Raw genomic sequence first — 22,620 nt, 5'->3', positions numbered from 1 at the left:
TTTAGAACATCTCAGAAAAATTGAATAGTTCCTACTCCCTGATAGCATATTTATAAAGACTAGGCTGAGAAACAACACAGAACTGTACTTCAGGAAAGGTTTCAGAAGAACATGAGTTTGAGAATGAATTGTATTGCAGTCTTTTTTTCTGCCACTATGCTGCTGTCTATCTCTCTCAGGGAGACCACAGCAATGAATGCTACCCATCTGACACTGGTTCTCTGGTTAATGAATTTAGAGGAGAGAAACTAGGAGTCACGTGGGAGAAACTGCGACTCATGGAGACCCGGTTACAAACCAGTGAGAATGAAGTGGAGGAGCTGAAGGTAATATAGCACTTTTCAGGTGTCACCAACCTCCTATCCACCCATTGCTTCTGTATATTACAGGGATTGTCCTATATTTAACTTTCTAACAGCCTCTGATCTTTGACATTATTACAACTGACAGTTCGATATAGATCTCATCCATCCTGTATCTCTCTCAGGTGGCCTTCTCCGCAACTCTCCGGGAGACGGGCACAGGGGACACTGGACCTTTCACCACTCCCATTCCCCTGCAGTACAAGGTCTTCTCAAACACCGGCAGCTCCTACAACCCTGCCACAGGTACTAGATATTCTGTGTGTGTTGCATCATGTGTTGTGTTTAGAAACTAAGCTATGTCCCTACAGGTATCTTCACTGCCACAGTCAAAGGAATGTACTACTTCCGTTTCATGATGAACAACCTGAACACCCCTCCTAATTCTGTGGTGTGCTTGACAAAGAATGGCCAGAGGCTAGTTTCTGTCTGGGACACTGTAGGAACCGATGCCCGTGGCAGCGACGCAGTGGTCATTCCTCTGGAGGTGGGAGATGATGTCTATGTTGAGTTACAGGCTAGCAGGCTGGTCCATGACGACGCCATGTACTGCAGCGGCTTCCTGCTCTTCCCCATGTAAACATGGAACACATTTCAACAGCTAAATGGTTGAAATTACTTTATTTTTTATATAAGGGTTGTATTCAATCCGTATCACAGAAGTTCCACGTTGTAGCCCGATTGACATTTAAAGGCAATGTTAGTGGCAACTGCATTTACAGCAAACCGGCTCAATTGGAAATCACCTTTAAAATTTCAAGCACACTCAGCGCAGAGTTTCGGCGTAATGGATTGAATCCATCCCTTAAATTAGTAGACATAAAATAGTCATCTGTGGCACACAGTGGGGTTACAATGCTGTGGAATTATGCTTCCTGTCTTTTGTCACACTTTCCACAAGGCTGCTGTTCCACCACAAGACAAACTCTTTTTCAAAAGAATATGCTGTCATCTGGTGGACATAACTGTAAAAATAAAAAGCCATTGGTCTTAGAGGCAACTATAAAATGTTTGTACTGTAATGGTTCACTGGGAAAAAGAAATGATTCCAAATTCATAGCGGTTACAATACATGCACATTAAACTTGCATCTGGCAAATGTTTAACAACCATACTTGGTACATAAAGATTCCTTTACTATTAAGACACTTACTCTATTGACAGTCTTAATTCACAGGATTATTATTTTCAAACCCGTACGTATGTCCAAAATAACTAGCAGGACTTAGAGGTTTTCAAAGAGTTGTTTAACAAGAGCCGTAATGTACAGAGTTTAGTGGTTTAAGCGCTACACAACATTATCTGGAATGTTTGAAAGACATTTCACAAACATGGGCGTCTGAATTTCTGCACATCTGCTTGTTTGTGTTTCAATACGTATTCACAGTTCTGAACAAACCTATTCCTTTACTATGAGTTTGGCTGAACACAGTGCCTTCCCCTGGTCGTTGGTGGCCCTACAGGTGTAAACATCCGAGTCCTCTGGCCCAACCTGGACCAGGACCAGGGTGCAGAGCCCATCCTCTTCATACTCTATCTGCACCCGGGATGACTCCTCCAGAGGCTCCTCCCCCCTCAACCACACCACCTCTGGGTCAGGATACCCTGAAAGGAAAGGTCAGAGGGGTGAGAGAGGAAACATCCAATGACAAGAGCTGAGGAATGGAAAGTAGTTACACACTTGAACTAAAAAGCTTAACGTGTATTACACAGCAGGATGTGGCCTTGAGCAAGGGGATTAGTAAGGCATGATTGCTCTTAATCAATGTCCAACTTTAAAACAAAGCATTTCAAATCTTTACAAGCCCCAGCTGAACGTGTAATTCGGTCAACCAAACATGTCTAATAAAGCGATCGAGATGGAAGCTGTTCGTAGTGTAATGCGGTGTATAGGTAGGTACCTGTGAGGTGACAGGAGAGGCGGGCGGTGGAGCCCTGGGAGGCAGTCTGGTCCGTTGGGGTCAGGGAGAACTGGGGCACCCCCTGGAGTTTGACCTCTAGAGACTGCAGGGCCTGCTCTGCCTCAGGACACAGTGGGCTGTCTGTCAGGGGTCAGACAGCAGGGTCAAGGCTCACAGAGTCCATAGCCTGTTCAGCCAGACTGAGGACAAGTCAACCAATGGTATGCGTGGCGCTCATCTGGTTGACAGGTCTAACAGGGTCATATCACTAGGGGTGCAACTTTGGTTTTAGAAGTGGGTTTGCATGGTATTAAAGCACATCGTTGCCTCATTTTGTATCACATTCCAACTATAAAACTGTGGGGGGGGGGGCAAAAATGCAATTTCAGAATGAAAAGTTGCACCTCTGTACATCACATGAGGAATGGTAGGGTTATGAGAAACTGACATGGTTTGTATTGGGTATGGCAGGTTTTGGAAGTATGGAGGGAGGTCTCACCTTCTGCAGGGGTGGTGGGAGAGCCAGGCCCATCGGCTTTAGACAGGAGAGCCATCCTCTTCAGCGCCAGCAGGGCTTTCCCTGTTTTCTACAGGAGATACACAGAGAGGCTTCAGTCAGTTTCACACCAACTGGGGGATGATGAAATGTAGTAAAATACAAAGTGTCCTCCTGGTGGGGAACCCACTACCTACCTTCCACTTCTGCTTGGCGAGGTATCTCTTCATCTTCTCCTTGGAGAGACACTTGGTGGTGCTGGGGTCTGCTAAGATGGGCTCAGCTATCCAGGAGTGGACCAGAGCCTCCTCACAGGATATCCTGCGCCTGGTTGGGGACAGATGGGCGGTTAGAAGGGAGACAGAGCTAGGCTCATCCATAGACAGTCACTCAGAGACAATATATTGGTACAGGTATATGGAATATGGTGTTGTCCCAGACCTTGGTTCCTTGTTGAGCAGGGAGCTGATGAAGTCTTTGGCCTGGTCAGTGATCTCGTCGAAGCTCTCCTCGTCAAACTCCCACTGAGCACCAGTCACCAAGGCCAGGGTCTCTGCCTCACTGTTACCCTGGAAGGGAGACTCGCCACTCAGTCTGAACACACGCATGCAGACACACGCATTTCAACTTGATATGAGCAATAGCAATGTATGGCCACTAGGTGGCAGAAAAGCTCAATTTTGTCAAGCCCTGTTGTAGGCAGAGAAGAATGTCTAATTGAGAATGAATGAAATAGAAAATTGCCTTAGTACTCACAATATATAGCAGATGACTCCAATGCTCCACATGTCTGTAGCTAAGCTAACAGGCTCATAGCCAATCACCTCTGGAGCCACAAACTCTGGTGTCCCGTGCATCACCTTCAGGGGAGTGGAGGGGTCTGGAGGACAGACAACACCTCAGGGTAATGAGGATGTGTCCCAAACGGCACCCTATTCCCTACATAGTGCACTAATTTTGACCAGGGCGTTTTTCAACACAGCCCTATGGGCCCTGATCAAAAGTTATTCCCTAAATAGCTAATAGGGTACCATTTAAGACACAGCCCATATATATATATATATCACAGTGAACACAGAGGCAGACATTCACTTTCCAGGTGTTGCAATGCACACCAACAATGCTTCCAAAACCTGCAGCACCATTCAACACCCTTGGCTCTGTCCCTCAGCCAGCCCCACACTCACCCAGCTTGCTGGCCAGGCCAAAGTCAATGATCTTGATGTGCGTGCCAGTGTGGTCAACACACACTATGTTTTCAGGCTTCAGGTCCAGGTGGATGATGTTCTTCTGGTGCATGTAGCCCATCCCCTCCACGATCTGCTGCATGTAGTGCACACTGGCCGGCTCCGTGTGCACAAAGCTGTCGTCCACTATACGCTCAAACAGCTCACCTCCGGCAATGCTGCACACAAACAGTCACAGGATCAATAAGGTTGTATTTTCAATTTGATTCAATCCAAACTCAATTCAAATGAACTCCATTAACATTAGTGACTGCAGACGTCATGGATTTACTTCTACAGGGCTCTATGGCTTCCACTGCCATGCATTGTGGTCAATGGTTGTATTGTGGTCAATGGTTGTTGTCTAGATTCTATACTTACAACTCCATGACCATGACCATCTCTGGCTTGAGATCATAGGCCCCCAGACACTGGACCAGTTTGGGGTGGTGCAGGAAGTTCATCAGCTCGATCTCTTTACGGGCCGCCTCCCTCTCCTTGGCCCGCCGGCCCTTGTAGAACTTTCCGGCACACACACGGCCCGTCTCCTTGTGAGTCAGTTTGAACACCTGGCCAAACTTCCCCCTGTGGAGTGTCACAGGGCATCGACGTCATTAACGAGAACATGTGGTTTGCTTGCTCCTCTTCAGGTGTTTTTCACAGTAATGAAAGAAGTGGTAGTGTAGTAATAGATTTTTCATAGGCTACAGGTTAGTGATAGTGACCCATTTTGGATTGGCTGTAGGTGTGGAGTTACTATAATGGGTTATAGTAGGGTAGAGGGAGCACTACAGTAGATCATCATAAGCCATATAAAGTGTTAAGCTCTCAACATGTTTTGTCTAAAAGTTGTGACACTGATTTCAGTTCATGTTGAAGCCTGCTTTCCGCCATTGAAATGAATGGGGGATACAACCAGCTTCATAGTTGATGAAGTAGGAATGATAGCAAAAAGTTGTGTTGAAGGCATCTATATTGAGTCAGTCTGCACATGTCAGGGTGGGGTTTGTAGCGGTGGTCAGTAGTTGTGGTCAGTAGTTGCGTGGTTGTGGTCAGTATCCAAGCAACCTATTCCAGACCGGTCTGCGCGTTTTAAACTTTGAATGCCGTTTCTAGCTTAAACGGTGCAGGACTAGTAGTAAATTTTTCCCATCCAAGTCTATTACCCCTGAAATCCATTGGGATTCATGCAAATAGTGTGGTAGTGTGAAACGTATAAGTAGTATCAAAACGGTAGTTTTTTTGACCAACAGTACCACTGCAAATGTTAGTTGTTTTGTTGTTGGTAGTTTTAAAAATGGTTCAGGTGCAGTAGCGTAGCCAAATACCTCCAATTGAAGCCTATAGAGCTGAAAAGTAGAAGTGGTATCAACAAGTTAGTTTTTTGGGGGCGGGGGGGGGGGTCAGCCTGCACATTCGAAAGTTGTTTTGGTGTCGGTAGCTTTTACGGTTTTGGCCCTACAGGTGGCAGGGGAAGTATGGCCGGGGAAGAATAAGTATGGCCATAGTTTAACTGCTTTACACACACTAATATAGTTGCTTTGCAATGGATTGATGAGACTCTTTTGTCCCTACAAATCAGAATCAGTCTATGATCACATGAATGTGTGTAGGGGGGTGGGCAAACATTGTCTCTAGGGCCACATCTGGATTTAAAAATTCAACAAAGGGACCCGCGATTTGTTTGTCAAAATAAATTTATCGGTATATCGGTCCATTATAATTTCTACAAACTTTACATCTAGTTTTAGATGTTCAAGAGTCGCCCGGAGTGTTGTTTTTAACCTATAATAATTTCCCCCCCAAAATGTATAAATACTCAAACCTCCCGCTGGCTGGATTGAATGGCCTCGTGGGATGGATCTGTATTTTGCCCACCCCTGCTATAGATATACATAGACACACAGAGCTGTGAACCCCATGGACCATAATGCAATGGTAATCGGTGCCAAACCGTCTGTGTAACCATGGCTCCAGAACAACTTTCTCCATCTGGAGATCTGAGATAGAGATCTGACCTAGATCTGCCCAGGAATGTAAAGGAAGGATTGCTGTCTCGGAGTTATCCCTGACCATGTGACCTGACCAGGAAAAACTCTGGAGGTTTCACTAGGGATTTCCTGGTCAGGTCATGGTCAGGAAAAAAACCTGTGTCCTAACTACAGTACTAGAATTAAAAGACTATATTCTATGGTCCTAACCACTAAATCACTTGTACAGTATGAAGGCAGAGAGTTGTCTGAGTTCAGAGGAGGGAGAGCTAGGTGTTAGTAGAGATACATACACGTGTAAAAGATATGATAGAGTGAGTGGGTCAGAAAATTAAACCACATCCCTTATTCTGACTAAACAGAGATGATCAGGGTTGCTACATGCCCGTTTGAACACTTCTCTCTCCTCTATGCTCTGTGACGCACTATTCCCCTCTCTGTTGACTGAACCAACAAGTGTTTTTGTCAAGGCCAGATCAGCCATGTCTTTGACATTTCAGAGGGAACATTTTTTTTCACTTGAAAAACATTGTGAACAAGAGCTGGCATGAAACAAGATAGTAAGTGTCCCTTATCTAGATGAACAGACATCTTTGTTCATGTGAACCTACCAGAGGATAACGCTAACCTGCTGATCTGGTGGCAGTGAGTTTAACTCCTTTTGTTATCTACACTGCATTACACACCGGCATGTGTGTGTTTTGTGTCATGCTTCATGGCAGATACTCACACTCCCAGTTTCTCCAGTACATTGTAGTGATCGGTGACCTTGTGGGTGGAGTCGATGGTGACGTCCTCATATGTCCGAGGAGACTCCTCTTGTGGCTCAGCTACAGATCACACACAGAGACAGACATGTGAGCTGTCAGTCATCAGATAGGCTGCATCAAACGACGCACCTAATGATACAAATCTATAGGAAACAGATTGATTGAGTTGAAAAGTCTTGTTGAGGCCTCCCGGGTGGCGCAGTGGTCTAGGGCACTGCATCGCAGTGCTAACTGCGCCACCAGAGTCTCTGGGTTCGCGCCCAGGCTCTGTCGCAGCCGGCCGCGACCGGGAGGTCCGTGGGGCGACGCACAATTGGCATAGCGTCGTCCGGGTTAGGGAGGGTTTGGCCGGTAGGGATATCCTTGTCTCATCGCGCTCCAGCGACTCCTGTGGCGGGCCGGGCGCAGTGCGCGCTAACCAAGGGGGCCAGGTGCACGGTGTTTCCTCCGACACATTGGTGCGGCTGGCTTCCGGGTTGGAGGCGCGCTGTGTTAAAGAAGCAGTGCGGCTTGGTTGGGTTGTGCTTCGGAGGACGCATGGCTTTCGACCTTCGTCTCTCCCGAGCCCGTACGGGAGTTGTAGCGATGAGACAAGATAGTAATTACTAGCGATTGGATACCACGAAAATTGGGGAGAAAATGGGATAAAAAATAAATAAAAAAAATAAATAAATTGTTGAAATGTGTTCCTCTCTGCAGCATGAAGTCCATGTGACAAACAAGCTTGATTAACATTTTACATTTGCGTAATTTAGACACCGACATGGCTCACCTATCTGCTCCATCTTGATAAGCTGAGACTCCTCACTGGGCTCGCTCACCCCCACCACGTTGTAGGCCCTCACCCGGAAGCAGTACTCTCCCTGAGGCTCAAGCCCGGAGCGCACCTTGTAAGAAGTACTCTTGCAATGGGCTGTGAGCTCACTCCAGCCCCCAGACTCGGCGGGGCCTTTTCTCCTCACCTCCACCACGTAGCCCAGGACAGCACTGCCTCCGTCGTAGCAGGGCCCAGACCAGGACAGGACCAAACAGAGAGGAGAGACAGAGAGGAGAGACACCACAGGGCTGGAGGCTGGGGACTGGGGCCGCTCTGGGACCAGGAAGACACGGTACAGGTTACAAACAGGTTCGGCACAAAAACACACAAAGCACAGAAATACTTTTGCAAGTGTTATTTACCTATGACAGAAAGAGCGAGGGTGTGCTGCGCCGAGCTCTTGCGGTCTCGTACTACAACGGTGTAGCGCCCTGAGTGCTCAGGTCCTGGCTCTGCGATCACCAACGTACTGCTCTGATCACTGCTCTCTACCCACAACTCAGACCCATCTACAACCTACAGAGAGAGAGAGAGAGTCAGACAAAAAAGACAAACTGTACACTCACACGCTCAGAAGGCTAGTGATACTTGTTTACTCTTTAGAAAATATTATTGGTACCGGTTCTTTATTGCGTATCCAACAGGACACCACAGGGGGACATCCACTGAACACACACGTCAGACGGGCTGTCTCTCCTAGCCGTGCCTCAATGTGGGACGGGGGATCCTTAAACTGCAACGAGGCTATGAAAGACAGGGAAAAACAAGATTTGACTAGAGTCCACTAGAGGCCTCAAGGGGCCACAATAATGATTTGTTTACAAAACATGATTAACTGCGTGTGAGAACTGTGTGTGTTTTTGTACCTGTAAGTGTTATGGTGTGTGTATGAGTGGTTCTGTTTGTTTGTACGGCTGTTGTGTTCGTGTGTATGGGTTTATGTGTGCGGGTCTCCAGGCGGGTTCTCGTGACCAAACACAGATGACATACCACACAAGTAGCAGCGGTCCTTATGAAACCAACAGAATCCAACAACCACAAACGCCTACACACACCAGTCCATAACATGGTCAAGCATACAGACCAAACATTCATTTTCAATGTAAATTAATTGCCAATACTGTTATCAAGTATGCTGAAGATAGAAATGGTTAGATATCATTTATAACCAGGTACAGATGACTTCCTTATAACCCTGACATTACATTGGAGAAATCCTTTTAAGAGCAAAGCCTCAAAGGGCTTTGTGGACACAGCCTCTTTCTGGTCAGTAGTCAAATCAGTATGACAGTATGGTACATTTGACTAAAACCACTGTGATAAAGCTGCACTCCTGTTTTAATTGGTGTGAGTGTATGAAGTACTTTCTCTTTGAGACGAGAAGGACTGACGCCACAGAACCTCCCATGGAATGCATTCAACTGATGCCCGTCTAGCCTAACAAATAGCCCTATTTTAAAATCACTCCATTTCAAATTGAATAAAATTATTCATTTACTGGCCTACTTGTAAACAACTTTCTTCTTTCTTACACACAGATTAGAGACAACTGATAAGACTGGACAGCCAGCATACATTCAATTATGACAAATCAGATTTTTTGGGCAATCCACTGAACGATGTAAACCTACACCATCGAATGACAAAGTTACAGGTTATCTACACAAAAGTATGCAATTAAGTCAGGGATGGGCAACTGGTGACCCGTGTGAACTATACATCCTCTTAGGATTCTACCTGGTAACACCATTACCCAGTTCATACACAATAACACTCTAGCCTTACCCAGTTCATACACAATAACACTCTAGCCTTACCCAGTTCATACACAATAACACTCTAGCCTTACCCAGTTCATACACAATAACACTCTAGCCTTACCCAGTTCATACACAATAACACTCTAGCCTTACCCAGTTCATACACAATAACACTCTAGCCTTACCCAGTTCATACACAATAACACTCTAGCCTTACCCAGTTCATACACAATAACACTCTAGCCTTACCCAGTTCATACACAATAACACTCTAGCCTTACCCAGTTCATACACAATAACACTCTAGCCTTACCCAGTTCATACACAATAACACTCTAGCCTTACCCAGTTCATACACAATAACACTCTAGCCTTACCCAGTTCATACACAATAACACTCTAGCCTTACCCACTTCATACACAATAACACTCTAGCCTTACCCAGTTCATACACAATAACACTCTAGCCTTACCCACTTCATACACAATAACACTCTAGCCTTACCCAGTTCATACACAATAACACTCTAGCCTTACCCAGTTCATACACAATAACACTCTAGCCTTACCCAGTTCATACACAATAACACTCTAGCCTTACCCAGTTCATACACAATAACACTCTAGCCTTACCCAGTTCATACACAATAACACTCTAGCCTTACCCAGTTCATACACAATAACACTCTAGCCTTACCCAGTTCATACACAATAACACTCTAGCCTTACCCAGTTCATACACAATAACACTCTAGCCTTACCCAGTTCATACACAATAACACTCTAGCCTTACCCAGTTCATACACAATAACACTCTAGCCTTACCCAGTTCATACACAATAACACTCTAGCCTTACCCAGTTCATACACAATAACACTCTAGCCTTACCCAGTTCATACACAATAACACTCTAGCCTTACCCAGTTCATACACAATAACACTCTAGCCTTACCCAGTTCATACACAATAACACTCTTGCCTTACCCAGTTCATACACAATAACACTCTAGCCTTACCCAGTTCATACACAATAACACTCTAGCCTTACCCAGTTCATACACAATAACACTCTAGCCTTACCCACTTCATACACAATAACACTCTAGCCTTACCCACTTCATACACAATAACACTCTAGCCTTACCCACTTCATACACAATAACACTCTAGCCTTACCCACTTCATACACAATAACACTCTAGCCTTACCCAGTTCATACACAATAACACTCTAGCCTTACCCACTTCATACACAATAACACTCTAGCCTTACCCACTTCATACACAATAACACTCTAGCCTTACCCACTTCATACACAATAACACTCTAGCCTTACCCAGTTCATACACAATAACACTCTAGCCTTACCCAGTTCATACACAATAACACTCTAGCCTTACCCAGTTCATACACAATAACACTCTAGCCTTACCCAGTTCATACACAATAACACTCTAGCCTTACCCAGTTCATACACAATAACACTCTAGCCTTACCCAGTTCATACACAATAACACTCTAGCCTTACCCAGTTCATACACAATAACACTCTAGCCTTACCCAGTTCATACACAATAACACTCTAGCCTTACCCAGTTCATACACAATAACACTCTAGCCTTACCCAGTTCATACACAATAACACTCTAGCCTTACCCAGTTCATACACAATAACACTCTTGCCTTACCCAGTTCATACACAATAACACTCTAGCCTTACCCACTTCATACACAATAACACTCTAGCCTTACCCAGTTCATACACAATAACACTCTAGCCTTACCCACTTCATACACAATAACACTCTAGCCTTACCCACTTCATACACAATAACACTCTAGCCTTACCCACTTCATACACAATAACACTCTAGCCTTACCCACTTCATACACAATAACACTCTAGCCTTACCCACTTCATACACAATAACACTCTAGCCTTACCCACTTCATACACAATAACACTCTAGCCTTACCCACTTCATACACAATAACACTCTAGCCTTACCCACTTCATACACAATAACACTCTAGCCTTACCCACTTCATACACAATAACACTCTAGCCTTACCCACTTCATACACAATAACACTCTAGCCTTACCCACTTCATACACAATAACACTCTAGCCTTACCCACTTCATACACAATAACACTCTAGCCTTACCCACTTCATACACAATAACACTCTAGCCTTACCCACTTCATACACAATAACACTCTAGCCTTACCCACTTCATACACAATAACACTCTAGCCTTACCCACTTCATACACAATAACACTCTAGCCTTACCCAGTTCATACACAATAACACTCTAGCCTTACCCAGTTCATACACAATAACACTCTAGCCTTACCCAGTTCATACACAATAACACTCTAGCCTTACCCAGTTCATACACAATAACACTCTAGCCTTACCCAGTTCATACACAATAACACTCTAGCCTTACCCAGTTCATACACAATAACACTCTAGCCTTACCCAGTTCATACACAATAACACTCTAGCCTTACCCAGTTCATACACAATAACACTCTAGCCTTACCCAGTTCATACACAATAACACTCTAGCCTTACCCAGTTCATACACAATAACACTCTAGCCTTACCCAGTTCATACACAATAACACTCTAGCCTTACCCAGTTCATACACAATAACACTCTAGCCTTACCCAGTTCATACACAATAACACTCTAGCCTTACCCAGTTCATACACAATAACACTCTAGCCTTACCCAGTTCATACACAATAACACTCTAGCCTTACCCAGTTCATACACAATAACACTCTAGCCTTACCCAGTTCATACACAATAACACTCTAGCCTTACCCAGTTCATACACAATAACACTCTAGCCTTACCCAGTTCATACACAATAACACTCTAGCCTTACCCAGTTCATACACAATAACACTCTAGCCTTACCCAGTTCATACACAATAACACTCTAGCCTTACCCAGTTCATACACAATAACACTCTAGCCTTACCCAGTTCATACACAATAACACTCTAGCCTTACCCAGTTCATACACAATAACACTCTAGCCTTACCCAGTTCATACACAATAACACTCTAACCTTACCCAGTTCATATACAATAACACTCTAGCCTTACCCAGAGCAAAGTCCCTCACTACAGCAGTACAATACACACTGACAAAACAGAAGAGTACAAAGGGTCAAACTAAATGTGTCGCTTTTGTATCTGAGGCTGGACGTAAATATTATTCAAAAGCGGTGGCTTGATATAAACACAATAGATGAAAGCAAGGACAACAGGACATGTTATACAGAATAAATGCATTGAAGGAGAGACAGGTGCAGCTCTTGGTTTGTTCACAGAGAAAGGGAGAGAGAGAGACTAGTGTGTATCTTACCTGTCCCCGAGCTGGCTCTCTTCTTTGGCGTGACTTCTGTGGAGACTGGTGGAACGGAGGTGATGTGAGATGAGATCACAGGTGCAGGTAGTTAGTGATAGGGGTGTGGGAGGGCGTGGCTAAGCTCTCTCTGCACCATAAACAAAGATTGTCTATTATATTGACAAGATATTCGAGTGAAAGCTCTAACAATGGAAATACATGTCCTCAAATATGGAAGGCAGGCGAGATCAGGTCAGACCATTCTAGCCAATGAGAGGGCAGATACGCGTGTGAACACCAGGCCATAGAGATAAATAGAGGGCTCATATTTTTATCTGTGTCATTATAGTGTCTGTGACAGCATGGGCTTCTCCATTTTAAAGTAGTCCATTTCCTTCATCATTGGCTGATTGCTCCAAACTCATAGGAATCTCCACCCAGTTGACTAGTTTCAAATGTTGGAAGCTCTCAATGGCAACGTCCATGCTAAAACAGGTTATATCCATGATGAGTCCTTTATCTCTATGACAACAGGAACAACTCCAATATAAAGTATTTTTGGGGTAAGTTGCCGAAAATGACACGTTCACTTATCAGAGCATTCGTAACAACCTAACAATTGCAAAACTTCTATTCGATCATATAAGCCTCAGGTAGCAAATTAACAATTACAGTTTCTGTTGACAAAATGGTCTGAATACCAGTGTACTAAATAGTATGCGAAAAACAAATTGTTTTATAGTATGTGAAATCTAATGCGCAATTGCGTTGACTCTTGTCATTCGTTCATTTTGGTACGACAGATCAATTTATCTGATTATCAGCTGTTGTCAAACACATGAGTTGGAAAAGACGAGTATATGTTTTTATTTATTTATCTAGGCAAGTCAGTTAAGAACAAAATCTTATTTTCAATGACGGGAACAGTGGGTTAACTGCCTTGTTCAGGGGCAGAATGACAGATTTTTACCTTGTCAGCTCGGGGATTTGATCTTGCAACCTTTCGGTTACTAGTCCAACACTCTAACCACTAGGCTACCTGCCTACTAGTTGAAATGCCAAAATGACTATGCAGTTTTAGTATGTAGTATGCTAGTATGGGTATTTGGACACACCCACTGTCTCTAGGTTTAACTATGCTACAGTGGACTGTATCTTCCCCTACATGGTGCTGGACAGAGAGCAGTGAGAGAGCGGATCAAAGCAGCATTGTAATACAGAACAAGGGAAACGGTACAAAGGCTGGATGAGACTTCCATGCAGACACTCCGTTGTTGAACTAAGCATTGATTGGTTGAAGTGATTAATGCCAAATATGACTGATGTGGTTCATCTGAATGAAGAGAAAATAACCAGGTAAAAATGACCAAAAAAATAAAAGAAAATAACCAATAACCATAATAACCCATAGAGTGCTGGACAGAAAGCTTATTAATGTCTTTGGAAATGAGACACAAGTAAATGTAGCATTTTTGCAGAAATAACCTTGCATGCGAGTTGTATACAAGAGTTGTATACAATATGAAATAGATATACACTGAGTGTCCAAAACATTAAGAACACCTGCTCTTTCCATGACATAGACTGACCAGGTGAATCCAGGTGAAGGCTATGATCCCTTATTGATGTCACTAAGGGATCATTGAGACATGGATTGTGTATGTGCCATTCAGAGGGTGAATGGGCAACACAACATATTTGAGTGCGTTTGAACGGGGTATGGTAGTAGGTGCCAGGCGCACAAGTTTGAATGTGTCAAGAACTGCAACGCTGCTGGGTTTTTCACGCTCAACAGTTTTAAGAATGATCCACCACCCAAAGGACATCCAGTTAACACAACTGTGGAAAGCCTTTGAGTCAACATGGGCCAGCATCTCTGTGGAACGCTTTCAAAACCTTGTAGAGCCCATGCCCCAACAAACTAAGGCAGTTCTGAGAGCAAAAGGGGGTGCAACTCAATTTTAGGAAGGTGTTCCTAATGTTTTGTACACTCAGGGTATAAGAGGTGGTCTATAATGAGTTCATGTTTTACCTTTTCGGGGTCCTCCTGGGCTCGGGGTGTTAGAGCTTATTGTGGAGCTGGATTGTTTGAAGACGCTGTCATTGTTGGATGACAGTAGTAACTTTGAGCCTCTGTTTTCCATAATGCTGTTGTTGAGGGGAGGGGAAGTGTGTGAAGTTGCGTTCAGGACTCCGCAGATAGTCTCAAAGTCTGCATGGTTTCCATCAGGGGACAATTTCAGTTTCATATCCCGTAACAGAAGGGACAAAAGAAAAAACCCACAACATCAGAATCTAAACTATTACTGCAGTGCAGTTAACCCTTTGTGTTGTTGGTGTTCATGCTAAATAAAGCCACCGGCTGTATCATCTGAGCCTGTGGCACACTGCAGTTCCGCTGATCTGTGTGTGGTACGCCAGTGATCTGAGCACACTTCAGCATTGTGTGTGTGTGTGTGTTGTCTTACCTCTCACACACACAGCTGCGCTGCTGGAGGTCTTGCCCGCTCGGTTCTCTGCCACACAGGTGTAGGCGCCCGCGTCCTCGGGTAGGCATTCCCTCACCACCAGCCTAGTCTCACTGCCGTCGAAGAGGGGCTCCCCAAAGAACACTGCCTCACCTGCCCACGGGAACACCCAATATACAGCAACAATGAAACGCTCTCAGAGCTCGGGCCACTGACACTAGTCCTCAGCTTCAGTGTGTTCGTCTCAGAGAGGGTGAATGTGAAAGAGAGAGACCGGCATAAAGAGAGAAAAACTGAGTATGTGGGAGGGTGAACACCCACTACCCTGAAATGAAAATTGAATTAAGCCGTTAACGGAGGAGCGTGAGCAGTATCACTTGAAAGTAGTTTCTTATCCTTCTAACGTGGTGATATATAAAGAACTGAAAAACATCACAAGGTAGTACTAATTTGTGCTTTTTATTTACCTTGCTGTTTGGGCGTTCAAGTCCATTTGGCAATGGATATAAAATGTCACAGTGGAAGTTGATTTTAATGAAGACATTTTTTATTGTCTTAATGGCATAGAGCCAAACTGTGCAGGACATGGAGAATAAGGCCTGTCCTCAGCTCACCATTGTGCAGCCAGGACACACTGATTGGCGGACTTCCTGTGACAACCCCTCGGAGTGTGATGTCACTTCCTTCATCCGCCGAGCAGTCCTCCAATGGCTCTGTGAACAGGGGTGGATCCAGACCTCTAAGGGGGGTAGGTGTGGGGCATCTGTTCCCTGGATGAGATGGTGCAGGTGGGGTGAGAGACAGGGTAACAGGGGGTGAGTGGGACGGGGGTCAGGGGACACGGGGACATCATAAGACATTTGAAATTCATACAGCAGGCCATCTGTTCTATGACAGCCTGATAAGCAGGCTCCTATCGCTGTGTTGCTTTGGCACGTGAAACAACCACACATACATGTAACGTCTTTGTGCATGTGCTCTGAAGTTAATCAATCAACACTCAAATGAAACTTTATTGGTCACATGCGCCGAATACAACAAGTGTAGACCTCACCGTGAAATGCTTACTTACAAGCCCTTAACCAACCGTGTAGTTCAAGAAGAGTTAAGAAAATATTTACCAAATAAACTAAAGTAAAAAAAATAATCAAAAATAACAATAACGAGGCTATATACAGGGGGTACCGGTACCGAGTCAATGTGCGGAGGTACAGGTTAGTCGAGGTAATTTGTACATGTACTGAAGCACTTGGATACCGGTAGACCTACTAATTTGGGTGGTATTTGGCCACTCTGTTTTCTCACCCTGGGGGAAAGCAACTGCTAAAACACTTTTGGTCAGCCTGCCGGCACTAACAGCGGGGTGTTCTGCCTGGTGGGTCATCTTGTATTACTGACAACGTTTCATTATCGCTGCTTCTGTGTTTCTGTTCTTCCTCTTCTCTAATGTGCTAACCACATCTCTCATCTAGCAGAGTATTTATCAGCTCTCCCTGTTACAGGAAAGACTCCAGCATGCCTTGACACCTACTACATTGTCTACAACACAGACACAAATAGCCCAAACATGTATATAGGGAAAATAAGCCTGAACCAAAACATCTGCAACAAAAACACAGACACTTCCTCTGTGTTTCTCCACTAGACCACCAAATGAGTATAAAGACAGCAGTAGCACACAGCCAACATCTTGGCACTAAAACATCTCACAGTATCTAAATTGTTAATCTGTTTGTTATGCAACAACACATATTTATTGACAACAACTAAACTTTTATCTTTATTTTCATTTTAACATTGATCCCTGGCATTAATCTTCAGCCAGGTCCAACGGGATGACACTGTCTGCTTGCTGACAGCCACTAGCTTCTTCCTTGTCACTCCTTCAATGCTGAGCACCCCCTGGGTTCTCTAGAGTGATTGGCCTGCGAAGCTCCTGCAGCCGACCTCAACTGACAGATTCCAGGCTCTCCATCCATTCTGCTGACTCAAGGATGAGGGACTGGTATTTCTCGAGCGTCCACTCATGTGCCTCCTCTATCCTCTCCTCCCAGGGCACTGTGAGCTTGATGAGAAACACCTGTTTGGTCCTCTAAACCAGAGAACGATATCTGGTCTGAGGCTTGTGCTGGCTATCTTCTCTGGGAATTGGAGCTGCTTCTTGAAGTTGGCCCACATCTCCCAGTCACCTGCTGTGGCAAGGATCACTTTGGTCCTTGTTCCCTTTGCTGCGCTCTCTCCTGAGGAAGTGGATGAAAAAGGGGTCCTAGGTGAGTTGTTTGGGCTTTCTCCGTGCTTGCTCCAGTCCCGAGTCAGTATTTGGTCATGCTGACACCTGAACTTTCCATTGGTCAGAGCTTCTTGTCCAGAGGACACGTGCTCTAGGTTGGCTGGTCATCCACATAGTGTGCAGCTGGGGCTCTCTGCCAACCCCCATGTGTGGAGGTTTGTTGGTGTGGGCAACACATCATACACAGAGAAAAGCAGAAACTTAATCCGCTGCCCTTCCATGTTCCAGATCTCTTGCCAGGTGAGTGCCCTCTCTTGCACGCTCTTCCAGCATGTCCAGCTGCCCTGTTTTTTCCTGACCTCGATCTCTGCCTGGCAAACACTCTCATCCTTGCTGTCCCGCAGCCTGACGTGCTTTTGTTGCCTTGTACTCCTCTACAAAAAAAAATTATTGGCAGCTGCAGCTTGCTGTCTGAAGTAGAAGCTTCTTGGGACCGCCGGCCATCTCCTGAGGAAGTAGTTACTTTTCCTCTCTAGTGCCTCCACTGTTGAAAGAGGTACCTTATAGGCAAGCAGTGGCCAGATGAGTCTGGGAAGTACCCTGTGTTGGTAGCCACATGCCTTAAACTTGCCTGGCAGGCCGCTCATCTTCAGAGATGTCATCCACGTGTCAGCTTGCAAGAGCATCTCCCTCGCACTCTCTTTGTCATTGAGCTCGGCCCTGTACCAATTCCCCAGGCTGTTCACACTTCCCCAGGCTCGACGTGGACCACTTGGTGTCTCTAGACCAGAGAACTTTAGCACTTCCCCAGGACCATAACCATCCTGACGGTGGGGATGGTCTCCTCTCCAATCTTGAATTGGTACCGTTCCTGGACACTTCCCCTTTTCAGGCTTGAACTCCATTCTGGACCATTTGGTGAGCGCTCTTCCAGAGCCTCCAAAATCCATCTGCCTTCTAGAACTGCCTTAGCCGTCACATCATCCATTAATGTAAAATAAAAATGTTAGCCCCCTCTAACGTCACGATATAATTCACACTCTGCTTACACGCCTCTTTTACTTTCAAGTGCGGATGGAACTGTCACAGTAGTGTCATCCTACACTACAGGTGTTTAGGATACTGCACTCTGAGAGAAACACAGTCACAAAACATGCACAAAGGAGGCTGAGGGAGAGGGGACTAATGTTTCTCCAAACCCCTTCCTCAGGCTGTTCAAATCAAGAACCACAAGGCCTTTAAGTGCACACACAAACAACTGGGCATGTAGATTCCTGCACCCTTCACTCAGGTAATGGGCATGAAGCCAATGCTAATTAGGGCAATCTGAAAATACATGAAATACTGTACATGCTTTGATGGTGCACGTACAAGGAAGTAAACACAGTAAATCTCAAATATTTTGTTAGGTGGATGGCAGCGGACGTTTTGCACTGTAACTATAAGCAACGACAAAACAAAAGCCAGTACTCAAGAAGTACAGAGTCCAAACACCAATACAATATGTTATCTACAATATCAAACTGGTAAGCAGAAACAAAACCAATAAATATCATTGTCATGTAAAACAAGCACATACACTGTCTGAAAATGAAAGAGAAATGCTTTGTCATGGTGTGTGGTTAGGGTTCACTCAGCTATGCAGTCTCTGGGATAAATGTCTGTTCTAACTTGTCTATTACTACGATGACCTGAACAACTAGAAAGCAATGTCAATAGTTACACTCTTAGACCCCCCCCCCCCGCCATCACCACCACATACTACACCACTACACGCTGACAGACATTACGCACACACACTATCACACACAAACACACACTCTTACCTGTACTAGAGACTGTGTCTATCCCAGTCCTAGTGGCAGTAGCAGAAGTCCTAGTAGCAGAAGTGGTACTGGTTGCCAAGATATTTTTTCCCTGCCCAGGGGAAGTGTTGGTGGGTCCGATGTACATCCTGAGGGTTGATACATAGCGCTTCTTGGAGCTGCTGTCACTGCTCATGTCCGGCTCCACAATGTCTCTGCATTCAACGCACAAACTTAAACAGTCATTTCCCAAGCCGCTTATCAAACATCCTCTCCCTCTCTCGGTCACTGTTGCTTCTCACACTCACAGCCAACTCATAGTTCAGTCATAGTTAGTCTCCTCCCTCATGCCCCTCTATTTCTTTCTCCCTTTCACTTTGTCCCTATCAGTGTGTCTGTGTATCTCTGTCCCCTTCTCACACACCCCCACCCCCTATGCTCACTAACCCCACAGCTAATAGAAACACACACACACACACACACACACACATACAGAAAGAGAGAGATTATCCATACACAAACACAGCCAAAGGTTGCTTTGTCAAGTGTTTGATTTGTTCACATTCACCTGTCTTACTGTTTGAGTGCTCACTTATCAGTGTAGAGACTGAACTTTGGATGTGTGTGACATCTCTGTTATGTACTGCATGTATAATTTCACACCGGTGGGTGAGAGCATTGAACACAACAGCCACGCCCCCATAACAGTTAACATAAATCCCAGAGAGACAGCCACTATAAATCTTTCCACAGTGTGAGCCGTGTCCATGGTAACACAGACCGTAGAACAAGTGGCTGCTACTGCAGCAGCTCTGCGTTCCCTTCCCTCCGGCTCAGTGGAGAAGAAGCCTTACAGTACATTTACTGTACACACTATGAGCATCCCTGGTAATAGTAGTCTGACCTATGTAGATCTAGGTCTAGTCAGTTAGTCAGTTCTCTCACACAGCACAGTACGCCACTACAGCACAACATGTCAACCCGGCGACAGTAAGTCTTGTGTTCCAGTCTTGTGAAGCAGTGTACTGCACTGGCACCAACAAATACACTAAATGTTTGTCCATCATAGTTCTTGAAACTGTTCACTGAACTGTTGATACCTTTACGGATAGAGTTACTTATTAATACCTAGCTTAATGCCTCTGCATCCCTCTCACACACAGAGCATTTGTGTTTCACTGCCCTGATTTTCAAGTACCATTATGCAGTGATACTGTAGTAGATCATTCACTCAATATCACTCTGCTCCCCTCACTTTCCATCCCTGCTCCAGCCCTCCCAAATTCCACATCATTAACCACACAGAACGACTGCCATGTTCAAGGTCTGTGATGAGATGGGCTGTTTGAGTTTCTGTAGAATCTGGGATAAGAACTATCAAAGCAAATACATTAGAGCGGGATTAGTTGTTTAGCTACCATGTTGTGATATAAGTACATGCTTGCTAGATTACACTTTGACGACCTAAGACGAATTGGAATTACACCGCTTGCAATGCATGTCATATTGCAACAACTCATTGGTTCAGTAACTGAACTAAAGCAGAGACTATGGATGGTCTGCATGTGTCAAGGTGCGCTGCTAGGAGGTGCATGCTAAACTACTCTGTTAACCATCACATTTCCACTAGAATGACAGCGCTGTAATAAAAACCGACCATGTGTACAGGCAGGTGGATTCCCTAGAATTCCTTCTAGTGGGATCCACTAGGATTTAGACTTAAGACTTACAAGGTGAAAGTGAATGGCATTACTCAACACTGTGTCCTCAGTCCTCATAGATAAGGCTGTCTGTCGTTTTATTTCACAAGCCAACATGAGGATGAAGCTGAGACGCTTTACTAGAAGGACACTAAAGATTCCCAGGCTGGTCGAATAGACTAGATGTAACATAGTAAACGAAAATCCGGGACACAAAAATTAGTATGATTTGTTACGTTTGGTATGGCTACATAAGACAGAAGGTTACTTAAGGCAAAAACAAGAAGGGTGGTTGGTAGGGGTGGATGGATTGGAATATAACGCTAACGTCTAGTAACCCAAAGACTGCGTGTTTGAATCTCATCACGGACATTAGCATTTCAGCTAATTAGCAACTTTGCAACTACTTACTAGTTGATAGCTACTTTACAACTACTTAGCATGTTAGCTAACCCTTCCCCTAACCCTAACTTTTAACCTAACTCCTAACCTTAACCCTAAACTCTAGCCTAGCTAACATTAGCGTAAGCCACCTACCCACCTAGCTAACGTTAGCCACAACAAATTGGAATTCGTAACATATAAGTATTGCAAATTTTGAACATATTGTACGAATTGCAATTCATAGCATATCATACAAATTGCAATTTGTAACATATCACACATTGTCATTCGTAACATATAATATGAATTGTAATTTGTAACATACCATACGAAATGGATAATGGACATCCACAAATGAATACGTACCATACCAAATGTAACATATCATATTCATTTGAGTGTCCCGGATTTTCATTTACTATGTTACGTCTACCCCTGAGTCCAGATTGCAGGCAGATTCCAGAGTGCGAGTCAACCAGGTAATAGGGGCTCTTTGATAAATCCATAAGATAACCTGTTACCTCGTCCAACAACAACACAGCTACAACAACACACAGTATGAGGCCACACACACACACACCACACACCCACAGAGAGTAGACCGTGCACACATCTACATGTCTAATTTGGCATCCAAAATAGACACTAGAGTGAGAAGTGCTCAATTTTGCTAATACACAGGACCATTCATATAGGCCCTATTATGCAGGACAGAATCCAAACAAAAAAACGATTTGCACTCCCTAACAAAATGTGGCTTCCAAACAAAAGCACAGGAGTTTGAATCAGAGCAGTGTTGACAGATGGACAGCATACAGGACAGAGTTGGATAAACATTTGGCAAGTCATGCTGGAAGCAGCTCGTTATGAGGAAAGAGGGTAATAATTCTTCATTCATCTAACGACAGACAGGACAGAGGCTCCTGGGTAATTCATGGGAGGAGCCACATCCATACCGACAATATCAACTTTACAGCACCAATAACACCAATTGACTTAATGACTTTTAAATGGTTTACATTTGTTGTGTCTGTCCTTAGTGAGACCTACTCTCTCTCACCCACCTACCTACTCTCTCTCACCCACCTGGTGTCTTAACGTTCACTCTATCTAAATATACGGGTCCAGTGATATGTCTAAATGGCCTTTATATCTCTCGTGGCGTGGCTGAGTGTGACTCCTCAGTCTAAACATCGTGGCTGGAGATAAACATGCAGCTGGAGCTGCTTTCAGTCACTTTGAAAGGAATGTCTCGAAAGACAGATGCCAGATATGCAGCTGAGGTTAAGAATCTGGTAATAGCCTTCGTGTCAGTTTCAAATTTTTGGAAATGTGTA

General features: G+C 44.6%; 1 protein-coding gene across 1 annotated transcript; it reads right to left on the bottom strand.

Annotated features, from left to right (window-relative positions):
- Nucleotides 1-966: 966 nt before the first annotated feature.
- LOC129832964 (myosin light chain kinase, smooth muscle-like) lies at nucleotides 967-19,604 on the bottom strand. The gene is made up of 17 exons (XM_055897125.1): nucleotides 19,221-19,604; nucleotides 15,779-15,934; nucleotides 15,165-15,317; nucleotides 14,729-14,908; nucleotides 12,715-12,759; nucleotides 8,183-8,307; nucleotides 7,926-8,079; nucleotides 7,519-7,836; nucleotides 6,707-6,806; nucleotides 4,367-4,570; nucleotides 3,947-4,164; nucleotides 3,516-3,639; nucleotides 3,201-3,353; nucleotides 2,957-3,086; nucleotides 2,763-2,850; nucleotides 2,264-2,404; nucleotides 967-1,967 (listed from the first exon to the last, which is right to left on the bottom strand). The coding sequence occupies exons 1-17, from the start codon at nucleotides 19,393-19,395 to the stop codon at nucleotides 1,762-1,764; spliced, it is 2,670 nt and encodes an 889-aa protein (XP_055753100.1). The 5' UTR covers nucleotides 19,396-19,604; the 3' UTR covers nucleotides 967-1,761.
- Between the last annotated feature and the right edge of the window lie 3,016 nt (nucleotides 19,605-22,620).

Source organism: Salvelinus fontinalis, chromosome 34 (assembly GCF_029448725.1).
Source record: "Salvelinus fontinalis isolate EN_2023a chromosome 34, ASM2944872v1, whole genome shotgun sequence".
Lineage (NCBI taxonomy): Eukaryota > Metazoa > Chordata > Actinopteri > Salmoniformes > Salmonidae > Salvelinus > Salvelinus fontinalis.
This window is presented reverse-complemented; position numbering and strand designations above follow the sequence as displayed.

Bases quoted from the DNA above. Each gene is read 5' to 3' on its own strand.
- LOC129832964 (XM_055897125.1), bottom strand. From the start codon at position 19,395: ATGAGCAGTGACAGCAGCTCCAAGAAGCGCTATGTATCAACCCTCAGG. The intron at 12,760-14,728 runs GTAAAACATGAA...CCGTTCCACCAG, and splicing joins CCCAGGAGGACCCCGAAAAG to TCTCCACAGAAGTCACGCCA. The intron at 3,087-3,200 runs GTCTGGGACAAC...GTCCCCAACCAG, and splicing joins CTGCTCAACAAGGAACCAAG to GCGCAGGATATCCTGTGAGG.